At 47.3% G+C, this 25,132-nt stretch overlaps 1 protein-coding gene and 1 long non-coding RNA gene across 3 annotated transcripts in view; one reads left to right on the top strand and one right to left on the bottom strand.

Moving 5' to 3' along the window:
- The window catches only part of IL6R (interleukin 6 receptor), a 57,019-nt gene extending 50,546 nt beyond the window's left edge, over nucleotides 1-6,473 (bottom strand). For both annotated transcript variants that reach the window (XM_077156302.1, XM_077156303.1), the window contains exon 1: nucleotides 6,362-6,473. In XM_077156302.1, coding sequence (XP_077012417.1) covers nucleotides 6,362-6,446 — 85 coding nt within the window. In that variant the 5' untranslated portion in view covers nucleotides 6,447-6,473. The remainder of the gene's footprint in view (nucleotides 1-6,361) is intronic.
- Nucleotides 6,474-6,840: 367 nt separating this feature from the next.
- Nucleotides 6,841-14,026, top strand: LOC143679888 (uncharacterized). Its single transcript, XR_013173980.1, has 3 exons — nucleotides 6,841-8,118; nucleotides 11,463-11,608; nucleotides 13,234-14,026. It is a non-coding gene; the product is annotated as an uncharacterized LOC143679888 (long non-coding RNA).
- Nucleotides 14,027-25,132: the final 11,106 nt, after the last annotated feature.

Genomic DNA, 25,132 nt, shown 5'->3' with positions numbered 1-25,132 from the left:
CATCTGGAAAGGATTCACCATTCTAGATGCCATAGAGAACGTTCATGATTCATGCGAAGAGGACAAAATATCAACAGTAACAGGAGTGTGGGAGAAGTTGATTCCAGCCCTCACAAATGGCCTTGAGGGGTTCAAGACTTCAGTGGAGGAAGTAAATGCAGATGTGGTTCAACAATGTTGAACTAGAACTACAAGCGGAGCCTGAAGACGTGCCTCAAGTGCTGCCATCTCATGATAAAACTTTAATGGATAAAGAGTTGCTTCTTATGAGGGCAAAAAGACAGTGGCTTCTCGAGATGGAATCCACTCCTGGTGACCGCTGTTGAAATGACAGCAAACGATTTGGGATATTACATAAACTCAGCTGAGAAAGCAAAACGCTGGGTTTGAGAGGATGACTCCAATTTTGAAAGAAGTTCTACGAAGGGTAAAACGCTACCAAACAGCATCGCATGCTCTTCGTGAAAAAAAGTCAATCAATGCGGCAAACGTCACTGCTGTCTTATTTTAAGAAATCACCACAGCCACCTCAGCCTTCAGCAGCCACCACCCGGGTCAGTCGGCGGCCGTCAGCACTGAGACCAGCAAGAAGATTACAGCTCCCCGAAGGCTCGGGTGATGGCTAGCTTTTTTTAGCAATAGAGTATTCTTTAATTACATCGTTTTGATTTTTTTAGACATAATGCTATTGCACACCTAACAGACTACAGTATAATGCAAACATGACTTTTATAGACACTGGGAAACCAACATATTCCGATGACCGGCTTTACTGCGGTGGTCAGGAAGCAAATCCACAATATCTCCCAGTGTTACTCTCCCAGGCTTGAAATCAGCAAGTGATTTGCCCGTAGGTGGCCCAGCTGGGGAAGTGGGCGGCCAGGAGGCAGGCCTGGGTTGCTGGACCCCAGAGCTGTTTTCTCTCTGCTACACCAGCTGCTTCTCTTAGAGACTGAGAGAGCTCATTTGTAGTGACACGTGGCTGCAAAACATCCCCGATGGAAGGTGGTGTGTGCGGATGTGGACGGGGGTGACAGCGCAATGGCTTAAACATACAGGTGGCGTCTACTATTCTTTGGTACTTAAAAGAAGGCACCAGGCACATCCTGGGACAAAAGAGGGGTTGTCTTTATCACTCAAATACGTATGGTGTTGACGAGCTCTAATGAGAAAAACCGTAAAGAGAGAAGATGACCTTGACCTCCCCATCTCCGGAGCTCTCAGAAGGGTGGGGGTTGTTGAAGCCAAGGTCGGTCACTTCCCTGCTGTGTGATCTTGAGGGAGTTATCTAACCTTTCTGAGCCTGTTTCCTCTCGCCTACTCAGTGATGTTGCTTCAGCAATTCTCGCCTCTGTCAACATCTGTTTTTTGCTCTCTACCAGATCATGCAAACATCTTAATATTTTATTCATTTTTTTTAATCCCTTTTCTTGATCCCTCTTCTCCAGCCTACAGACAACTAATTTCTTTAAAAGAGTTGCCCAGGCTTGCAGTTTCCAATTTCTCTCCTCCCTTTCTTCTGAATCGTTTCCCAGCAGCCTTTGGCCACCACCACTTTACCAAAACTACTGAGGTCAGGGTCACCAGTTGCCTGCCTGTTGTTCAGTCTCAATCTCCCTCCTGCCTGGTCTCTTAGCAGTATTGAACACCGTAGATTGCTCCTCACTCCGATACCCTGTCCTCACTTGCTTTCAGGTGACCAGCTCTCCTGGTTTTCCTCCGACTTCACTGGAACCATTCTCTGTCTCCCTGGCTGGTCCGCCCGCCTCTGCCTGGTTGCATAAGGTTGGCGCAGCCCAGGACTCAGCCCCGGGGCCTCTTCTCCTCTCCACACTTTCCCCTCAGTGAGCTCAACCACTCTCAAGGCATGAAATACCATCTGCCTGCGGACAACTGCCAGATTCACATCCCAAGCTCAGTCTTCATTCCCAAACTCCAGGTTCCTGTATCCAACTCCTTCCCAACACCTTCTCTTGGATGGCTAATAGACATCGTAATCTCAACGTGCCCCAAACTGACCTTCTGATCTTCCCCTAAAACAAAGCGTGCCAGCCCAGCAGCCGCCCCACCCATGCACGGGTCTAACGCTCCCCTTACACCAGCCTGCTGTGAACAGGAGGTGAGAAGGCAGCCGCCAAGCACCCAGCATGGTTCCTGGCACCCAGCTGGCACTCAGTAAATGGGAATAATTCTCGTTGCCATCATGCGGAGAGGGAAGACCAAGGAAAGGAAGTTGGGAGGTGGAGCGGGAGCTGATGCAGAGGCAGGGCACCTGCGGATACTGCTAAAGGGAGAGCCACAAGGGCAGAGCTGACCAGGGCTGGGTACGAGTGGAGGGCGCTACTGAGGTTCGGCTAAAAGGCAGGCTGAGCTCAGGGCCATGGAAGAAAAGCCCGGGACCCTGCCAGAGACTTCTGACCTCTTCAGATCTCAAGCTGAGAGGAGAAGGTTCGGCACAGAGATTAAGTACCCAAAGGCACTCCACGCCCCACCCCAGGGCTTCACCCAGACAGAAGGTCTGAGACAGAAGCCTCTCTGCCATCCTCTTCTTGCTACTCCTGCCCCCATGAGTGACCCTTTTCCTAACTCGCTGGCAGTTAATGGCACAACATTTAGTGCTTCCCGTTCAGCTGGGGTCTACTAGCTGAGACCTTGTCTCTCCAGTGACACCCCAAGATTTTCCAGGGCAGGGGACACCCATATGTCCCCACAGAACCCATTGCACCAAAATGTCAGTCCTCATAATAAAGAGACAAGAATCTTCCTGCCTAAGATGGGAGTATACGGAATGCTCAAATATTTTAAAATTTCTTGCAGGCTTTCATTCAAATATCATCTTCTCAGTGTGATCTTCCCTGCCCCCCCCCCACTAAAATATCAGTTCAAGCCCCTGCCCCCACCACACACACGCACTTCCTATCTCCCTGGCCAGCTTTGTTTTTTCTCCTCATCACTATCATAAAATATATTTAACTTATATTCTATTTATTGTCTGTCTCCCCCACTGGAATGAAACCCAAGTCAGGGACTTTTGTCTGTTTTGTTCACTGCTGAAATTCGAGCTCTGGCACACAGCGAGCACTAAAAATGTTGTTTTGAATGAATGATTAGCTATACTTATTTAGGTACTTACTCTTTGCAGGGCACTTTTTCTAGCCTCTCGGTAGTCTAGAGCTCCCTGACCCGGTTCACCTAATCTCTGTAACCACCACTGCCCAGCAGAGCAGTCTGTGGCAATGGAAATGGTCTACAGTCACGCTGGCCGCGTGTGGCTATTTACACTCACAGTAAGCAAAGCTAAATCAAATTTAAAATTCAGTTCCTTTGTGGCACTAGCTACATTTCAAGGGGCTACTGCAGTAGCCAAGGCAGCGCTAGACCTTTCAGGTTGACCCAGGAAAGCAGATTCGGTACCCGGGAAAGCTGGCCTTGCACTCAGCAACCTGCAGGCTGGGGTGGGGGGTGGGGGGAGAAAGGGGAAGGGGTGCCCAGCTGCAGCAGGAAGGGCCCAGGCGACTCTGTGTAATCCTTACAAACACCCTGTGAGGTGAGGGTTCTCTCAGCTGGGGTAAACAGTCGGAGCCTGAGGGTTCTCTCAGCTGGGGTAAACAGTTGGAGCTGCGCTGTCTCGCTGCCTGTGAATCTTGATCTCAATCCACCCCCCTGCCCAAGACGCTGTCCTTGGGTGGTACCAGCGGGTCAGAGACACTTGGTTCTCCGAGGGGTTTACACTTGACTGTTTTCTGACTCCTTTTAGGGTGGAGTCTGGTTTGATGACTCCACACAGGCCTCCCCGGACTTTGCAGTGAATATTTGCTACAACGAATAAACAAGGGGCAGAGCCAAAGGCAGGGAGGCATTTCTGGCAACAGTTCCATAGGGGAAGGCTTTCAGTTCCTCAATCGCGCCACTTAGCCAGTCACCCTGAAACTTGACAGTGCCTAAGAATCACAAGGGGCAGCTTGTTAAAAAGAATTTTTACCGGACCTCCCTCCCAGATAGCCCCAGTCTGTAAATCCGGGGAAGAATCAGATTTCTCGACCCAACCCTTTCCCCGTCCCGCAACACATACACCCCAACTCAGATGCAATTAGACCCAGAACCATCCATTTGAGAAATATTGATTTGGGGTGAGGTCAGGAATGCTCGTAGGCATTGGGGGGGGGGGGGGCAGGAAGAAGTTGCCCTAAAGGGAAACTCAGAAGTTGAGACAGGACTTTGAGAGCCTTAGAGGTGTGCGTGCTTGTTTTGTGTATTTCCGTGCATTGCAGAAGAGGGAGGGAACTTGAGTCACCCAAGACCAGGCCTTCCACATCCTGCACCTCGAGTGCGCCAGCTGGAAGGAGCCTGAGTCCCTGACAAGTCCAGGCCCCAAGACAGCAAGCACCCCCAAGGAGTCCTGGCAACTCCTGGACATGCAGGTAGCTGCGATCCCAAGAAAATCCGCCTCCCTGGCAGTGCCCCATCGAGCCTGCAGATTTCCACTCTAAGCCAATTCTACCCTCTGCTACCCGCTCAGCCCCTCACTTCCCTAAAGCGAGACATCTCATCGTCATTTGCTCCATGCTTCCTGTACAATGCACTTATTTTTACTCTCAAGTTTGTGGGCTGAGTCTGTGGGTGTGGGAGGGGAACTGGGTCTTTTCTACTTCCCTGCATTTTCCTTCTGAGCTGGGAGGGCTTTCACTTCCTCCCCCAAACTCTCAGTTCTGCCTCTCACCGGTTGTCCCAGGCCATGAGACCACCTTACCCCGTGGCTCCCGAACACAAGGGAAACAGAACTAACTGCAACCGGCTGCCCTCACAACCACTTAGGAGCAGAAAGAAACCGCAGCTACAGCAGTTACCTCCCTGGGGCAGGTGCCCTGGGCTGTGGGATGATTAGCAACAGAGGCCTTGCATCTCTGTGATTCCCTGGGTGCTAAGCCCAGGCCTCCACTTTCCCTCTCTCAGCCTCTCAGCTTCTCCTGCACCAGTGCTTAGCCAAATAAGGGTGACTTGCTCTTGCCCCCAAATACTCCCCTACCCCCATGGTCTGCCGGCTAAGCTAGTTCCAAATTTGGGAGTCTTGGGGATCTACTGCACCACAGCACAGAGCCACAGAAAGGGCAAGCCTCCACCACCTGGGCCTGACAACCTCTCATCACAACCACTCTGAACCTCAGTCTCCTCTTTTGAACAAAGTTATAATTAGATCAGACAGAGGACTGTGTAAAACACCAAGCCCTCATTCAACTGTGGCTGTTTCTGGTAGGGGTAATAAATGTGTGCTGAAAAAAGGAACCCCTTTATTTTCCTTTAGTAAGCCCTATGACAACAACTATCCACAAAGCAGAGAGCTGCAGGGACGCCGCGCTCTTGCTCCAGAACCCAGTGGGGAGAGATCAAGCTGAGGGTGTTCGCCCAGCAGCGCAGTGTGATCTAGCAATGACAGCCGGAGCCACGGAGCTGCCTGCTGGCCCCTTCTTTTTCCACTGTCTCATCAAAGAAGCCTTCCGGCCCTAAAATAAACCTCTGGCAAAGCAGTTGCCCGGCTCATCTAGACAAGAGAGTAGACACGCGGCTGGGCACGCAGCCAGAGCCCATCGCAGGGCCTGGCTGCCAGGCGCAGATTATAATTAATATAAGCAACAAGTGCTCACTGGCCTCCCCCTCTCCCCTCCTTCCCTTGTCTGGAAGGGGGAGGCCAGCGCGTGCCAGCCCCACGCGGTCCCAATCCCTGGCCGGTTACGGCGCTCAGCTCGAATTCCCAGGGCCGGGGCACGCGGCTTGCCAGGGCCGGTGCCCGCTGAAGGGAGTGCGCACCGCGGGGACAGTCCGTGACTCAGCGCCCATGATGTCAGTCCTTTACAATCAGGGCTCTGTCATCTACACAGACGCCCAGAGGCCGGGGGGAGTCTGCAGAGTGGCCCCAGAAACTGAGGGGCAAGACAGACGCTGGGAGAAGAGACGCCCCAAGCGGGACCACCGCCCCTCCAGAGAGCGCTCTCCGGGCCTCTCCCCTCGGCGGGAGACGCTGAGAGGTTCGCGGGGGCCTGGCGAAGGAAAGGCAGGAGTCTTTAGGATCATCTCTTCAGTCAGGATTCCGAGAACACGCCGAGTCCTGTCCGGCCATAGGGCAGTCCCGGGGGAGCGCGCGGGGCCGAAGGTGCAGGACGCAGCAGGGGGCGCGCGAGCCCGGCAGCTGCCTCCGCCCCGAGCCCGCATCGGGTGCCGCGGGGGCCTCCGCCAGCCACCGGGACAGGCAGCGGGGCCGCGCCTCTCCTCCCCGCACCCGCCCCCCCACGCACGCACACTTCTGCGGTGGCCAAGGCGGGACCCCCCGCCCGCCCGCTGCCCCCGGCGCGCTCGAAGGTCTTACCCGGCGCGGGGCAGTCCCCGGGGGCCAGTGCCGCCCCCCGAGCCGCAAGCAGGGCGAAGAGCAGCGCGCAGCCGGCGGCCAGCATGCTTCCTCCGCGGCTAGCGCCCCATGGTCCCCGGGAGAGGAGGGCGGGCGGCCCGGGGCCGGGCGGGGCGGGGCGACGGGCGGGCTCTGGCCCCGAGGGCAGCCCCTACCTCCGGGGGCCCGCGCTCCGCAGCGCACCCCCAGTCCCCGGGCTCGGCGCCGCGCTCGGCTCGCCTCCCTCCGGCCAGGTTCGATGTCACGACGGCTTCCCACGTGCACGGGACTCGGCGCAGCGGACCGCCCCGGCAAGGCAGGAAAACATTTGAGCAGCTCGCGCAGGAGCGTCTCTGGGCCGCCCCAGGGTGCGGTTGCGAAAGCGCGAGCGGGTGGTGCAACAGCCCCGCACACCCGCCGGCCGCAGGGGGCGGCTTCCTGCCGCGGCGCAGCACCTGAGCGGGGGGAGGGCAGCAGCCCCGGGCCCCGCGGGGACCAGCGCCCCTCCTCCCGGTTCTGTTATTGAAGGAGAGGGGGACTTGGACGCCGCTAGCTCTGTTTTGATTTTTGGTTTCGTGAACAAGATTACAGCTGTGAAAGGCTCACCTGGAGGACCCTCGAGGAGGCCAGGTGCCACCTGCAGTTGCAGTGAAGCAGTGGTTGGCAGCCCCGGCTCTCCCCTCGGATCACCTGGGGAGTCCTAAGACCCGCCGAGGTCTGGACCCACCGCCCCCCCTTTCCCCCCAGGATTCAGATTTAATCTCTCATTGCCATAATGGTGCATTCTCTCCCTGTGCCTGGCTGTCCCCCGCAGGCTGGCACAGAGGCAAGGAAACTGAGCTTTGGAATCAGGCAGACAGACCGGGGATGACGTCCAGACCTGCCACCTCCTGCCTCCCGGACTACTGTTCAGAATTTCTAAGCCTCAGTTTCCTCATTTGTCAAAGTGCCTGAAGAAAGCCTATGCTGGGCAGTTTGTTTGCTTTTTGTTTTTGTTTGTTTGAAGATTCTGGGAAAGGGCGGCTAAACATCTGACCCAGGGCCGCCCCACAGGTGCTCAATGGGTGTCAAAAACTGCATGCCCACCCTCCTGCCTTGGCAGACAGAAACTGGCATGTGGCCCTCGGGAGCAACCTCAAGGGCCTCTTGAAGGGACCTCTAAGGCTCCGCATGGGGCCCAAAGCCCCATAATGGTCTCAGAGCCGAGTTCGGAGGGAAAGAAAAATGCTGAAATAAGGTTTAGACTGAGAAGCCTCTGGACCAGCAACCAGAAAGGTGCAGTTCCACTTTGGACTTTGGGCTGATCCGAATCAGGGTCCCTGGGCAGCGATAATGGAATGGACTGGCAGGAGAACCCAAGTGGGTGGGACCAGGCATGGAGGGACAAAGCGTCAGACCCTGTGTACCTGGGACTGTTTGTGGGACCTCTCATCAGCAGTGTCAGTGAGAACCGGGCACCAACCCACCCTGCGATGGGGCTGGTTAGGTGGGCATCCCCCAGCCATGCCACAGACAGGAAAAGAAAGCCACGGGGCATGGGGGATCTTCACGGGCCTCTAGCCCGCTCTCCTGCTATTTAAAGTGGGGTTGCAGCAGAGCTGGGGGTGGTTCCCGCTGTGGTTGCCCCCTTCGCCTCCGTTTGTGGCAGATGCAGACTTGAAAATAATCAAAGAGGACTACCACCTGCCAGCCTGAAACCGGAAGGCTGTGGGACTCTCAGCGCAGACCCGGGAGCTCAGGTGAGAGATGTTGAACCCCTAGACCAGGCATCTCAGACCTCACCTGACTTCTGCACCAATGTGGGTCTCTTCCTCTCTTATCCACTGGTGGGAAGCCTGTGCTCTGGAGTCAAACTCCCAACTCTGCCACTTGCTGACTGTGTGGCTTGGAGCAAATTGCTTAACCTCTCTGAGCCTCTGACTCCTGATTTGTAGGACAATATACACCTTATTGGTGTTGGGGTTCAAGTGAAAAACTCTGGCCTATCCTTATTTTCCCAGTCTCATTTTCTTCATCTCCCTGCCTTGAATATAACTGTTTCTACCATATTATTTGTGGCTTCTCATGTTCCTGTCATCGATCAAGCTGTTCTCTCTACCAGGAATTCCCTTCCCTGGTCCTACACCTTTCTCACCCTTAAGCCTCAGCTCAGGTCATCATCCAAAAGGTTGAGTTAGGTGCCCCATCTTTGTGCACCTCCCACCTCCATACTGACTTCTTTCAATCACCCCATCTCCCCTGCCATGCTGTTAAAGCTCATCTCTGCATCCCCTCTGCTCAGCAGAGCCTGGCATATAGCGAGACCCTTTTACTAGGAGATGTGCTGTCCCTCGGTGTATTCTCTGAGTAATCTCTCTGTGCTCCTTAACCAGATCTGAACGCGCCCCTAAGTGGAAGTTCAAAATTCTGGTCCAACATTCCAGACTTCGTTATAAAAAAAAAACACCGATAAGGAGAAAAAGAAAACACCTGTGCCATCCTACCTGGCCTGCCCCTGCCCTAACCTAGCTCCTGATGCCAGCACTCGTGGGGTCGCCAGCTCTTCCTGCCTGGCGTCTGGTCCCCAGGCAGGGGAGAAAACGGGCTGGTGACAGATTCGGCAGAGCTCCAGGGTGAAAAGCAGGCTGGGGGTGGGGGTATCTGGCCACAGAAAACAGAAAGGAGAACCAGGCAGGGCTGAAGCAGCCTGGGGCGCAGTGACCTCAGGAGCACTGCCTGCGGTTCTGCAGCAGAAAGGATAGCAAGGACTTCAGCTATCTGAGCAAGGGCACCTCTCTCCGGTTAACCGTGCTGCTTCCCAAGCGCATTCTCATTTCGCCCAGGAACCTCTTAACCATGCAGGGAGTCACAGAGTGCAGACACCCAGACCTCCCCGGCAACGTGGGACAGAACTCCCGGGATGAGCCGGGACCCAGTGTCAAGGGAATGAGAAAAACTTCTCAACTGAAAGAGGAAAGAGAAATGAAAATAGTGTCGGTGGCTGAGAAATTTCAAACAGAGCCGAGAGATTATCCTGGAGGTTATTCTTATGCATTATATAGATATCCCTTTTTAGTTTGTGGTGTAATGGAGAGGCTGGAGGGAAGCACCTGAAACTGTTGAGCTGTGTTCCAGTAGCCTTGATTCTTCAAGGTGATTGTATAATGATATAGCTTTTACAATATGACTGTGTGATTGTGAAAACCTTGTGTCTGATGCTCCTTTTATCTAGGGTATGGACAGATGAGTAAAACAAATGGATTAAAAAACAATAGGGGGAACAAGGGTTAAAATAAATTGGGTAGATAGAAATACTAGTGGTCAGTGAGAGGGAGGAGAAAGGGGTATAGTGTGTATGAGGTTTTTTTGTTTTTTGGGGTGCATGGTCCAGGAATCAAACCTGAGTCTCCCACATGGAAGGTGGGAATTCTACCATCCATGCACCCCTCTTTTTTCTTTTTCTGGAGTGAAGCAAATGTTCTAAAGAATGTTTATGGTGATGAATATGCAACTGTGTGATGATATTGTGAGCCACTGATTGTACACCATGTATAGAATGTTAATATTTGTATGTTAAGTTTTTACAATAGAAATATTAAAACAAAACAAAACAAAAAAGAATGCTTTGATTCCCTCCCTGCTCCAGGTTTAGGCTGATTTTGTTGGAGCCATTCTCCACTGCACGGGTTTAAAATAATACCCTTTGTCCTCAGTTTGCCTCACAAGCTTGTCTTTCAGGGCAGCGAGGATGCTGAGAGGTGCAGTGAGGGTGGGGGTTGGACTGACTTGCAAAGCCCTCTCTGGGCCTCTGGTTTATCCCTGACCCTCTGATCTGCTCCTTGTTAATCAATAATTACAGGAAGGTACTTGTGATTCCCTGAAATCTTCCCTCCTCCTTTCGCATCAGCCTGGAGGTTGATAGTGTGTGGGACAGGCAGAGGTAGACTGTTTGGGGGCCCCTCTGATCAGCAGAGCTCAGTGTCCTGGGCGAGTGGCGCCCCCCAGAGTCAGACGTCAGACCCCGGCTTCAGCTGGCGCCTTCAGCCTGCCTGGGGAGACTCCGCTTTCACAGGGCCAGCCCAGCACCCGCAGCTCTGGTACAACAACAACCAGGCTCACCCCAGCTGCATCACAGCTCAATACATTTTTCTGTTCCGTTTTAAATCACATCACCTTGCTGGGTTTGCCCCAGGGAATAGACGTTTAGCACCATTCTCAGAAAGGGCTTCTAAAACTTTTCCCCCTGCTGATAATATTTGTAAAAGGTTATGATTTTGTAACTGTTTAAAGGTATCACAATTATTAGATTAAACTAACTAGGAGCTTGAAAATACAGATATACAAAATACATGCACTATGGGGTAGGTGAGAAGGGGAGATGACTCATGTTATTGGAGGATATAATATGAGATTCCTTTAGACAGTGGACTTTTTTTGGTGAGATATATAATACAATTCTACATATACGAACTCTGGAGCCAGCCCGCCTGGGTTCAAATATCAGCTCTGTCATTTACTAGCTGTGTGTCGTTGGACAAGTTGCTCAACCTCTCTCTGCCTCAATGTCTTCATCTGTAAAATAGGGAAAATAAATGTACTCTCATGGGATTTTTATGAGTATTAAATTAGTTAATGTATGCAAAATCTTTGTAACGTCTGACACATGGTAAGCCTTATAGGAGTGTTTATTAAATAAATGTAAATTAACAGACTTTTCCCAAGCACATCTTTTCTAGACAGAGGAATCCACGTGAATATGTTTTTACATTATAGCTCATTACATCTGGGACTTTCCTTTCTTCTTGAGACTCCATATTATCAACCACAAAATGATGAGGTTGAATAGAACCTGGTTATTAGATGCTCTCTAAAGCCCCTTCTAGCTCCATGGAATTAACGGTGTCCTGGGTTAGAGAACAATTTGCTAGCAGATTTAACACTGCCAGCCAGATTTGCTCCTATAGTCAAATGTAATCTCTTGTCCAAGCTGGGTGGGGCCTCTTCTGTTTCTACCTCTGTCTGCCATGTCACCTTTCCTGGAAAATATTCTAAATTTGGATTCCGCAAGCACGCATGAACTGTATGTCCTTGTGCTTCCCAGCAGAGGCTGCCCCACGCTCCGGATTTTCGCAGAATGAAGGTTGTGTAATAATTACCCTTCGCGCTGCTGATGAGCTGCTGCGTTTGCATCCACTAGCTGACTCTGTGGCAATCATTCCTATATGCACGGCTATATGTGCGCACACGCACGTGAGTAAGCAGATTCGTGAGCCAGACTGCTTGAGTTCAAATCCAACTCTGTCATTGACCAGCCGGGACCTTGCACAATTTCTGTTCTCTCTCCATAAGTAGGAACAGTAAGAGTTGTTACTGCAGATCGTTGCTGTGAAGATTAAATTGAGAAAACAATGTAAGACTTAGCATTTAAGCAATCTAAAGTCCTAGAACCCAGTAAGTGCTCTGTAAATATCAGCCTGGTGATGATGGCTTTCTGCGTGTGCAATAACCTCACCTGTTTGATGAAGTAGAGGAAGAAAGTAGATGTAACTTTGGAATCTATTTTTTCCTGTTAACTGAAATTTCCCTCCAAGGATCGGACTTATTTATATTAACCATTTTCCTGAGTCACTTCCTAATCATGTCATCTACTTTCACTTTTCTGGCCCATAAAATGGATCATGCCAAACGTAATTTTATTAAATTTGAGGCAACATAACTAGAACTAAAAAGTCATATAATAACAAATGCTGGCAAGGATGTAGAAAAATCAGGACCCTCTACCCTGCTGGTGGGAATGTAAAATGCTGCTGCCACTTTGGAAAACAGTCTGGCAGTTTCTGAAATGATTAAGCACAGATTTACCAATTCTAATAACGAAGAAAACAGAAAGCATATGCATACAAAACCTTCTACGCAGTTGGTTATAGTAGCAGCATTATTCATAACAGCCCAAAGATGGAAACAATCCAAATGTCCGTCATTAGACAAATGGAGAAGCAAAATGTGCCGTATTCACACAGTGGAATATTATTCAATCATAAAAAGGCATGAAGTGTTGCTGCACGCTGCAACCTGACTGGGCCTTGGAAGCACTGCGCTATGTGAAAGAAGTCAGTTATAAAACCCACGTATTAAATGATTCCATTCATTTGAAAGTCCAATAAGGAAATCTAAAGAGACAGAAAGTAGATTGATGATTGTTCAGCACTGCGGGAGTGAAAGGGAGCTGGAGGACGGGGTGGTATGTAGGTATGGGGGTTCTTTTTTCTTGCTTTTTTAAAAGGTATTTTTATTGCGCTATCTTCATGCTCGATACAGTCCATCCAAAGTATACAGTCAGTGGCTCACAATATCATCGCATAGTTGTGTACTCATCACCATGATCGTGTTTAGAACATTTGCAGAACTCCAGAAAAAGAAACATTAAGAAAAAAGGAAAACCCCTTCCATTCCGCACCCCCGCCATGGGGTTTCTTTTGGAGGTCATCAAAACTGATTGTGATGATGGTTGCATATAATCTGTAAATGTACTAAAAAACATTGAATTGCATGCTTTACATGGATGCAGTGTATGCCATGTGACTTATATCATATTAAAGCTGTTTCAAAAATAAATATAAATAAATTGTAAAAGCTTTGGGTCAGGCAGGCTTGGATTCAAAACACTGTATTAATTTTTTAAATCTTTCCCAGTCTCTTCCTCCTGATGTAAAGCAGGCCCCACTGTAGGACCAAAATCAGAGGGTAAATATGAGGATTAAATGAAATAACGTGCATGAATTCCTTAACTCAGTGCCAGGCACAGGGTATTAACTTAATGTATTGCTTAGACATGTTATTACATTTCTAACAAATATTTGTTGGCTGCCATCCAGGCGCAAACTTTGGACTTGCTGCCACAACAGATCCAAAGGCACAGACCGTGTTCCTCTCGTCGGAAGCTAACACTCCCCGGTGCCCGCCCTTCCTGCCTGCGCTAGAACCTCAGGCGTCTCCTCGCCTGTGTCTTCACCCTGTTTCTCTGCATGGGATCCTTCCCAGGCTCCGATCTCTCCCATCCTGGCAGAGAAACGGCTTTCTCTGCGCCCCACCGTCCGTTCCGGTGACTTCCCCGGCTCTTCTCTGCTTCCAGCCAGACTTCTGACTGCAGTAACTGAATGGGGGGGGGACCCAGTAGATCTCGGTTTCCTCACCTCCTATCTCCTTTCCGTTCCACTCACCCTCCCCTGACACTGACTTTTCTAAAGGTGCCCCCATTCTTTCTACACCCGCTGACTGGAGGCCTCCCCAGCAGCACTGTCCTAGGTAAGGGGACAGCAGTGACCACGCCCAAGCCCAGCCCTGCTAGAGCTGACATCTGAGTGAGACAATTAACATCTACAGAGCAGCAGAAAAAAATGTAATCTCAGATGGTGACAAGAGCTATGAAGAAGTAACTGTGGAGCCACCTAATTCAATTAGACATCTTTTATTACCTCCAATAATTAAAATGTTGTTTAATATTCCTTTTTAATGTTTCTAAAGCTGCTTAATCCTGATTTTCTTTTTTTTTTAAATATCAGCACTTAATATATATATAAGTATAAAAATGTACTGTCATCCGGATTAAGAAATATAAAAGCACATACTAGATTCACTGTATTTATTAACCCTTAGCAGCCTTGGGCAAGGTACACACTTCCTTCCTCCTTAATTGACTCTCTCCCTTGCTGTGACCCTAGACTCTTCTCCCTCCTACCTGATGGCTTTTCTCAGTCTCTTTCACACACAGCCTTTTCTTCCTCAAGCTGAGTTACTCCTTAGGATATCTTCTCCTCCTCTCAAACATTCCACCCACTTCCACTGACTCGCACATGTTTACCTGTAATTCAACTCTTTCTTCTGCCCTCTAGACCAGCAAATACAACCTCCTACCTGACGTCTCCAATTTGACGTCTCAAACTCAATGTGGCCAAGATACCTTTCGCTGACTGTTGGACCCTGCTCCTCTGCTCTTCACCTCAGGGACTTAACCCCTCTCCGTTTGCCTATGTCAGAGACCTCAAAATCATCCTTGACTCCCCTTCTCCTTCTCCGACGTTGTCCAGTCCATTGCCACATCACTTCTAGCTCCAGAACAGCCTCCAAGCCAACCACCTGTCTCCGCATTCACGGCCGCACCGGCCCAGGCCATCATGTCTCTCTCTTGGGCTTCTAGAATAGCTTCCTAATCGGTCTCCCCACATCAATTTCCCTCTCAGTCTACTCTTCACCCTTCAGCCTGAGTGCTGTTTTAAAAATAAAAATCATCATCACTTCTCTGCTGAACCCCTTCAGAACCACAGGAAATGCAAAAAAAAACGTTACGTGGCATAGAGTAGACCATAAATAATCGCTGCATATTTTAACAAATGAATAGTCATGACTTTACTCAAAAGGTCTTGATTCTAATAAAAGTGGAAAAGAAGAGACCAATTGGAAATCACTGCACTTCAAGCAGTCATATCACAATTTCCACCAAACAGTTAAGTCTAATTGTCATAATTCAGGGTTTGAGCAAGACGGCGGAAGGCACCCTACCTATTTCCCACTGAGGGAATGTAATAGATGAATTACGTACAAAGGTGTTGGGAGGGCTGGAAAAGCCAAAATGGAAGATCAGTAACTGCAGGAAGGTGCTATGGCTTCTAGGCCAGAGGGACAAACAGGAAAACGGTGCCAGTCAAATCCCATGATGATTGCACCAGTGAAGTTATGGGGCCACCACTGTCGCCATGGTTACCGTTGGACCCCCTGCGGAGCCTCCACTGCAGGGGCTGAGGAGCCCAAAGCCACCTGCCCCTGTGGCTGCCTCCTCCAGGGCCAGAGGCTGGGACCGCTGTGCCGCTGGGGCTGCTGCGTGGTCTCCTGTCGCTGCCACTGCTGTGACTGTGCTGTCCAAGCAAGGGGCCTGGGAGACCTCACTCACCTGCTGTGGCTGTCACCACCAGAGGCTCTGCCAGAAGCCCAAAGGAGAGAAAACATGGCTTCTTCCTTCCTCCTGCCCTCCAGCCTCCCGCCAGTGACTCCCACTGGCAGCACCTAAGGAGAAGGCGGCTGGCAGGAGTCAGGAAAAAGTAACTCACAGGCTTTCAGCCCAAGGAAAGACCGAACCGAGCAAGGAAGGGCAAGAACGGAGGGGAGAGAAAACAAACAAAAGCAAAAAAGAAAAAAGATCTTCGTGAGAGGTTTGAGAAATTGGAAATTGATGTTCAGTTTTAGGGCAGCTTAGAGGATTGATACTGAGCAGGCCTTAAGGTGCTATTCCAACAGATAGGGATGAGAGGGTTGGGGGAGTGAGTGAGAAGGAGAATATTCCAAGCAGAAGCAACAGCATGAGAAGAGACATAAAGACAGGAAAATTCTGTCTGTATTTGAGAAATGTTGCGTCACTTTAGTATACCGCTTTACAGTTCATGGTTTCCAGCACCTTACTGAGTCATCAGATAAGAAGCAAGAGAAAAACAGAGACCCAAAGGGACAATAAACTTGCCAAAGGACCCACTCAGCAGAACTAAGCTGTCAGCTCCCACCCCGGAACTGTGGCCTCTAGACTTAAGTACAGTCTACTCAAGACACTTCACAGTCTGGCCCTGAGATGCCTTTTCTTTCTCTTGCCCATAAACTCTCTCCGTATGTACTATTTCAGCCCAGGAAGGCTGGAGATTTCCAGACAGATCCCAAGAACCAGAAACCCACCTGGGCTTAGGTAGACGTCGACCCAGTCAACCTGAAAAGGCCAAATCCTAAACTGCCAGTGGGGAAAGCTGAGAACCAAGCCAATTCATTCCACAGAATACTCAGAAGATTTATGAATTGGCAGCTCCAGGGACCTTGGAACTGAAGGTAAGTGTGTATCCACGTGTGTGCATGTGTGCGCACGCGTACAGGTAGGTGAAAACAAGGATTGTTGAAGCTGTTTGAGGACTGGTTACAAGTTAAACCACTCCCCCCCACCCCCATCGTACTGTGTGCCTCGCCCCTTGCCCACTCCCATAGATAAATGCAGCTTTATTCTCTGGACAGGGTAAAACAGAGGGCCTTGAATTGGGGACACAGGGCCCATTTGAGAACACAGATTTGTCCCTCAAATAGGATGAAGTGATGTCTGTATGGTGAATGCTAAACGCTGAGACCCCCCAGCTCTCTCCCTCCATTCAATAACCAGAACACACACAGCCAGAGGCTTACCCTCCCAACAGGAGAGCGGAAGATTCTTCTCTCTGGGGAATCCACCAGCCTAAAAGGAAAAGCCTAAAGAGCCAGGCATTTGGGGTTTCCCCCCACAGCCCCGTCCAGAGGCCCCCCATGTGCACAGCTTCCAATCAGCTGCTTTGCTCCCATGACAGGTGTTTTCTCTTTGCCCCCCCACATCCCCTCTCCGCCCCGCACTCGCACTGGAAAGCTCACAGGAGTGGGTGGCCTGGGCAGGGTCTCACGCCCTCTGACTTCCTGCTGGTTACATCACGGTGGAACCAGGAAAGTGACAGGAGGGAGAGAAGAGTTTGAGTTCAGAGTCCCTACTCCCCTGCTTCGCCTCAGGCTGCCTGCGTCTCTCAGCAGAAGGTCACAGCTCTTTTCACCCCTGGGACCTGACTGAGATGGTTCCCCTCTGGTAACACGATAAGACAACTGAGGAAAGCCTCAAACACGGAAGACAGAAGCCCAATTTTTTTCTAAAAAAAATATTGCCTTCATTAAAAAAAAGTGGCATGCTTAAAAAAAGAAAGAAAAAGGGGTATAAAACAAGCTCTTTAAAATTAAAAGCAAGAATCTGGACATTTAAAACTGAATAGAAGACTTAAATATAAAGTTAAAGAAATGTCCCAGAGGATAGAGAAGGAAAAAAAAAAAAGAAATTGAATAAAAAAGGAAAAGATAAGACAATTAGAGGGCACTCCAAGAAGATGTCCAACATTTGAATAATAAAAGAGAGGAAATATTTCAAATAATTCAAGAACGTTAGTCAGAACTAAAGAACTTGAATTTGCAGGCTGAAAAAGCCCACGAGTGCCCAGCAGAAAGGATAAAACTAGAGACACACCAAGGAAACACTGAAGACAAAGAAAGATTTTACAGACTTTAGAGAAAGGGGAGATCATCACAAAGGGCCAGTGTGCCAGATGTTAATTTATTGCATCTCAGCTCCAAGTTCACCCTTCAATGCCTTCTCTAAAATAATGGAGGAATTCTTTTAAGCATTTCTCCTTTACAGAGAGCACAAGGTTAAGCCTTCTCCGTAGAAAGCACTGGAGGGACATTGCAGGAGGAAGTGGCATCTCCTGAAATTTCCAGCAGCTGTGTGGCAGCTCAGAGCTGTGGATGGACAGACATCCTGTGGTGCTCTGCCCCAGACACCCTATACTGCTCTGCCTTTGCTGCAACCTTCATGGCATGGACACTCAGCACCCCAGGCTTCTGGTGCCCCCACGTCCCCTGCACCCCACTCCTCTGCAGAGCCTTGCCTCCTGTAGCATCCTTCCATGCTCTAGCCCTCTGACGTGGGCACTGAGTGCTTCAGGCCTCCTGCCAGTCCCTGTGCACCCTGGAGGGTTGCTTCCTGCTTGTCCAGCAACTGCAGACCAATTTTGTGCTGCAAACCAATGAACTTTTCTGCCATCCAGTGTGCTCCAATTGCACCTTCTCCAATGAGGTCTGAACCCCAGCTTTGGGGTAGTGGACCCCTTCCTAAAATGTATTCTATTTTAGGTACTCTCCCTCACCCTAGGGTACCATATAGAGTTTTCTTACATCTTATACTCATCTTTTTAAGTCAGTCTAATAATCATTCATAGTAAATGTGCCCCTCTTTAAATCCCTGTTTGGTTTCTGTCTCCTGATTGAAACCAGACTGAGGTAACCAGGAATCAGAATGACTTAGTCTCAACAGCAACACTATAAGCAAAAATAAAATGGAACAATGTTTTCAAAAGTGTGATGGGAAGGTATTTCCAGACTATTCAAAATATGAATCAAATATGAGGGTAGAATAAGGATATTTGAAGTAAAGCCCTTGAGCATTTGCTGTTTTCCACAGGAATACGGTCAGTAACAGAAGAGCCCTGGGAGACCAGTAGGAAGAGAAAGGACCAGGAGAGCTCCTGAGGCCCCTGGGCAGGGGGCATGGCAGCCCCAGTCAGGAAAGCAGGCCCACACCCTCCCTGGGCGCAGAGAAGCCTTGGGTCTGTGGTTACAGGCAACCCAGCGTGGGACAATCGATCATTTCCTCATTGCTTTCAGAACCCGTCTCTCTCCTCCAGACACACTTAGCTGTAGTTTCTGAACTGCCAGGCTCCTGGGGACTTTCCAGCACCATCCTTTCTCCTCGCCACTTCCTCACCCTCTGCCCTCAGAGTTCCCAGTCGAGATGCCCACTTCCCCCTCCGGGTACCTCATCCCATCCTCCTCCACCCCCACAGGCTATGGAGGAGAGGGGAAGGGAGAGGAGGGGGAGGACTCGAGATTAATTCAATTCAATGACTTGAGAATTGAGTACATTGGAAATTGACCCTATATTTGTCTTTGGACCATCGGAAAGGACAGTATAGGAAGAAGGAAGTTGGCGTGGAGATGCTCTCCTCCTCTTAAAACCCATCCGAGGCTCCCACTTGTTCCCAGGATAAAGCTAAAATACTCTGGCAGGGAAGAGGGTTCTCCAGAAATTACCTTTGCTTCTCTCCCCACCTGCGTCTTGCCACTTTCTTGTCACTCTCCACCATGCACAGCATTCTTCAAGACAACAAGGCCTTTAGATTTGGGCACGTGGAGCTTTGGCCAGGGGCCCCTGTCTTGAAAGGGCACTGCATTTCTCACGCATGCAAACACACAGACACGTTTGTACACACACACGTTTGTACACACACACGTTTATAAAATACGCATGGGCTTCTCTGTCGCTTGGGTTCAGATGCATAGGGGTGTACAGAGCAGCCCTGTACCCTAAACATCCACCCAGAGAAGTGTGGTTATTGTATTGGCACACACCCCCCTCTCTGCACTGGAGCAGCCTGGCAGTGGGGGGCGGGCGGAGTGTGCAGGGGACCGCCCCTCCCCGAGCTCCAGGGAGGAACTCAGATTCATCTAAGCCATTATGGGTCATTCTACCTTCTCCCCCAGTCCCCTAAAAAAGCCACACACATACGCACACACAGGACAGAGCACCTCCTAGTCAGCATGCTTTGCTCAGGGAAGGTTGCATGGTGAAATCTGGGACAGATGTGATCACTGGCACCAAATACAACCCCTCTTTCTTTCTCTGGATGGTGCTGAGGGCAGATGTAAGGTCCAGGGAAGGACGCTGCCATTTTGCTGTAAGAGAACTAGCCCTGGGACCTGGCCACCTGGCACCACCGTCACCCAAAGGATGACTGGACACAACTAAAGCCTACTCATGCTTTCGTGTGTATAATGCACAAAAACTGGCAAAACCAATGCATGACATTGAAGGTCAGCTTAGAAGTCACCTTTGGGGAGGAGGGAGGGAGTGTCTGAGACAGGGCACGGGGGCAGCTCATAACACGCTGATGCAGGTTTTCTTGGTCAGGTGGTGGTTATACTCATTAGGATTATTTCCAGATTTGGTGTTTTTGCGCTGTTACAAATGCAGTTTTCTTTTCTTTTTTATACTCTGTAATTGAAGTATAGACATCAATGCACTAAGCTTAAGCGTACAGTTCAATTAATGCTTACACAGGCGTTCAGCCCTGAAAGCTCCACCCAGACCAAGATACAGAAATCTCTGCTGTTCTAAAATGTGCACTCCCACTCCCCGCGACAGTAACCACTGTGCTGGATAGGAGCACTGATTAGCCAGTTTTGCCTTTTCTTGATTTTCGTGTAAATGAAGTCGTCCAGAGAGCACCCCTCGGTGGCTTGTTGCCCATGTTGTGAGATTCATCCTTGCTGTGTGTTTCTGAAATTAATTCTTTTTAATGACGTGTAGTATCTCATCACCTGAAGGCCCGATTTGTTCATCCATTCCCCCCTTAATAGACACTTGCATTGTTTTGATTTTTTGGCTGTTGTGCGTAAAAGTACAGTCACAGTTCTTGCTTATGTCTTTTGGTAGACATCTGCACAGATTTCTAGGTCAGAGAATAGACGTACGCTGAGCTTTAGTCGTTAGCTAACTGGCAGATGCTGCATCTCCAAAGCACAAGAGCCAATTTACAACCTCACCAGCACCACATGAGGGATTCAGCTGCTGCACACCCTTGCTAACACGGGATGTGAATTTTGCCAGTCTGCTTAGTTACAGCTGTTGTAGTGAGTATACGGCATCTTCTAAAACATAATAATGAAATGTGTTAATTTACATTTCCCTATTGAAACACCTTTTATATGTTTATTGGCCCTCTGTATAACCTCTTCTTCTTTGAAATACCCACTGAAGTCTTATGCCAATTTTTTTTAAACAATATTTTCACTGACAAATCTTCATGCACATACATTCCATACACGGCGTACAAACAGGGCTTACAATATCATCACATAGTTGTATCACCATTATCATTTTTTAGAACATTTGCATCACTCCAGAAAAACAAATAAAAGAGAAAAACTCACACATATCATACCCCTTACCCCTTCCTCTCATTGACCACTAGTATTTCCATCTACCCCAGTCATTTTACAATTTGTTCCCTCTATTATTTATTTATTTAGTTTTTATCCATATATTTTATTCATCTGTCCATACTGTGGATAAAAGGAGCATATGACACAGGGTTTTCACAATCACACTGTCACATTTGTGACATTTGTGACAGTGTTATATCTTTATAGAATTATCTTCAAGAATCAAGGCTACTGGAACACAGCTCAACAGTTTCAGGTACTTCCCTCCAGCTTGTGCCAATTTTTAAAATGGATTATTTATATTTTTCTTATTTGTGGAAGTTCTTTATACATTTTGATGGGCACTGCTTGTTGGATATGGGTGCTGTAAACATCTTCTGTCAATTTGGGGTGACATTTCCACTTTCTTAATGGTGTCTTCTAATGAAGAGAATTTCTAAATTTTAATACAATTTAGCTTATCAATATTTTAATTTTATTGTTAATACTTTTTGTCCTGTATAAGAAGGTTTTCTCTACATCAAGGTCATAATGTCGTCTTTATTTGCTTCTAGAAATTTTATTGTTTTACCTTTTACATTTTGGTCAATGATTAATTTAACTAAATTCTTTCACAGATAGTGTGAAGTTGGGGTCAATATTTATTTTTTCCATATTTTTCTAATTGCTTCAGGACAATTCATTAAAAAGAATGTTTAATTATTGAGAGTATACGGGAATACAACCCATTTTTAAAATTGAACTTGTATCCATCAATTTTCTAATTCATTTATTAATGTTAATGGTTTATTTATAAATCCTTTTGGATTTTTTATACTTCTTATTGTCAGCAATGATGATGGCTTTATTTTTTCTTTCAAATATTTGCAATTTTATTTATTTTTCTTGCCTTATTGCATTAGCAAGAGCTTCCAGAACAATATTGACTAAAAGTTAGAATTGTGGATAACCCTGTCTCATTATCAATCTCAGGAGGAAAGCTTTCAATATTTCACTATTAAGTAATGATGTTGGAAGTCAATTTTTAAAATATACTTTCTATCAGAGTTTCTACTCCTTGTTTGCTAAGAGTTTTTACATAGTATAGAATTTTATCAAACAATTCTTCTGTGTCCTAATGAGATAGCTGTGTTCTTCCCACTTATTCTGTTATTGTGGTGAATTACACTCTGTTCTAGTTTGCTAGCTGCCGGAATGCAACACACTAGAGACAGATTGGCTTTTAATAAAAGGGGATTTATTTTGTTGGTTTTTCAGAGGAAAGGCAGCTAACTTTCCACTGAGGTTTTTTCTTACGTGGTCTCTGCTGGTCTTCTCTCCAGGCCCCTGGGTTCCAACAACTTTCCCCGGGGTGATTTCTTTCTCCATCTCCAAAGGCCTGGGCTGAGCTGCGAGTGCCGAGATGAGGAATGCCGAGCTGCTTAGGCTGTGCTACGTTGCGTTCTCCCATTTAAGCACAAGCCAATTAAGTCAAACATCACTCATTGCAGCAGACACGCCTCCTAGCCGACTGCAGATGTAATTAGCAACAGATGAGATTCACCTACCATTGGCTCATGTCCACAGCAACAGAACTAGGTGCCTTCACCTGGCCAAGTTGACAACTGAATCTAACTACCACACACACCAATAAATTTTCAGCTCATACATGTCTTGCATTCCTGCATAAATCCAAATTTATTGTGATGTAACAAGCTTTTTAAAATCAATTTGATAATATTTTGTTTAGAATCTTTGTGCTTATGTTCATAACAGAGATTAGCCTGCAATTCTTTCCTTGCTAATATTCCTGCCAATTTTTGTTATCAAGGTTATGCTGTTCTTACAAAATGAATTGGAAGATGTTCCCTCTTTTTTCTATTTTCTGGAAGAGTCTTAAGACTGCTATTATTTCTTCCTTAAATGTTTAGAGGAATTCACCAGCGAAGCCATATGGGTCCAGTTTTCCATGTTGGAAGGTTTTAAATTTAAGATAGAAGGCATACAAACTGGAAAGGAAAAACAATAAAAACACTGCTGAAAGAAAATAAAGGAGACCTACATAAATGGAAAGATGGACTCTTCTTATGGATTAGAAGACTAAATGTTGTTGATGTCAATACTACCCAAAGTAATGTTCACATTCAATGCAATCTCAATCAAATTTCCAACAGTCTTCATCACAGAAATGAAAAGCCAATTATCAAATTCATACTGAAGGGCAAGGAGCCCTAAATAGCCAAAATAATCTTGAAAAAGAACAAACACTTCCCAATTTCAAAACTTATTATAAAGATTCAAAGTCATCAAAGTAATGTGGTAATGGCACAAGGACAGACATATAAACCAATGGAACAAAATTGAGAATTCAGCAATAAACCCTCATATCTATGGCCAACTGATTTTTGACAGGGGTGCCAAGTCCACTCAATGGGGAAAGAATAGGCTCTTCAACGAGTCATGCTGAGAAAACTGGATTGAAAGTGACCCCTATCCCATACCATATGCAAACATGAACTCAAAATTGGCCGAAGACCTCAATATAAGAGCTGATACTATAAAAATTCTGGAAGAAAACATGGGGGAATAGCTTCAGGACCTTATATTAGGCAATAATTTTCTTAGACTTTACACCAAAAGCACAAGCAACAAAAGAAAAAAATAAATTGGATCCCATCAAAATTAAAAACTTTTGTGCATCAAAAGATATTATCATGAAAATGAGAAGACAACCTATAGAATGGGAGAAAATCTTTGGAAATCATACATCTGATAAAGGTTTTGTTTTAGTTCCTGTTTTTGTTTTTCAGTGGCTGGATTTCAGGCACCTTTGTTTATGGCCGGACATTTTTGGTGGAAATGCTGCCTTGGAAATCATCCTACCCGATTATTTACAGAAGCTACACCTAACTAAATCCAGACTCGCCTCGCAACAGGAATATGTGAGATCATTTCCGTTTGCCATATAGCAGGCTTGAGAGATCCTGCCCCCAGATGCAGGCCTTGCCCAGTATGGATGGTAAACACGGCACAGCGACACCACTGGTCTGCTCAAAGTCGTTTCTGCAGCTGGGAAATAACAGCCATTAACCCAATTTATTACTGAAGGATTTTTGAGTGACAAGAATTTTTACCCCAGGCTTCTATGAGCAATAATAAAGTTGTAACTCTTAAAGAGTTTAGCTAAGAAATTGTTAAATAAAACAGTAATTCTGAAGACCTAATTCCCATGAACTAAGGAAACAAAAAACCTAAACATAGAAAACTGCAAGAAATTGCTAAATGAAATCATGGAAGACCTAAATAAATGGAAGGGCATACCATGCTCATGGATTGGAAGACTAAAGTTAAGATGTCAGTTCTACCTAAATTGATTTACAGATTCAATGCAATACCAATTAAAATCCCAACAACTTACTTTGAAGAAATAGAAAAACCAATAACCAAATTTGTCTGGAAGGGGAGGGAGCCCCAAACAGCTAAAAATATCTTGAAAAAGAAAAATGAAGTGGGACGACTCACACTACCTGACTTTAAGCACATTGCAAAGCTACAGTGATCAAGACAGCATGGCACTGGCATAAGATAGATACACTGACCAATGGAATCAAATCAAGGATCCAGAAATACACCCTCTCATCTATGGACAATTAATATTTTTTTAATATTTTTTATTGAGAAATCTTCACACAGATACCGTCCATCAATAGTATACAACCAATAGCTCACAATACCATCACATAGTTGTGTATTCATCATCATGATCACTTTTAGAACATTTGCAGCACTCCAGAAAAATGAATAAAAAAAAAAAAGAAAAAATTCATACACCCCATACCCTTTATCCCTCTCTCTCTCACTGACTACTGTATTTCAATCTACCCAATTTTTTTACCCCTTACCCCCCCATTTATCTATTCATTTCTCCTCTTTTTTTTTTTTTTTTTTTACTCATCTGCCTATGCCCAGGATAAAAGGAGCATGAGATGCAAGGTTTTCACAATCACATGGTCCCATGGACATTGATCTTTGATAAAGTGGCCAACGCACCTGGACAGAGCAGCCTCTTCAATAAATGGTGTTTGGAGAACTGGATATCTATATGAAAAGAATGAAAGAGGATCCATATCTCACATCCTATACAAAAATTTACTCAAAATGGATCAAAGACCAAAACATTAGACTTAAGACCATAAAACT

This window comes from Tamandua tetradactyla, chromosome 4 (genome assembly GCF_023851605.1).
Source record: "Tamandua tetradactyla isolate mTamTet1 chromosome 4, mTamTet1.pri, whole genome shotgun sequence".
Classification (NCBI taxonomy): domain Eukaryota; kingdom Metazoa; phylum Chordata; class Mammalia; order Pilosa; family Myrmecophagidae; genus Tamandua; species Tamandua tetradactyla.
Note: the sequence above shows the minus strand (reverse complement) of the source record. Positions and strands in the feature narration are given on the sequence as shown.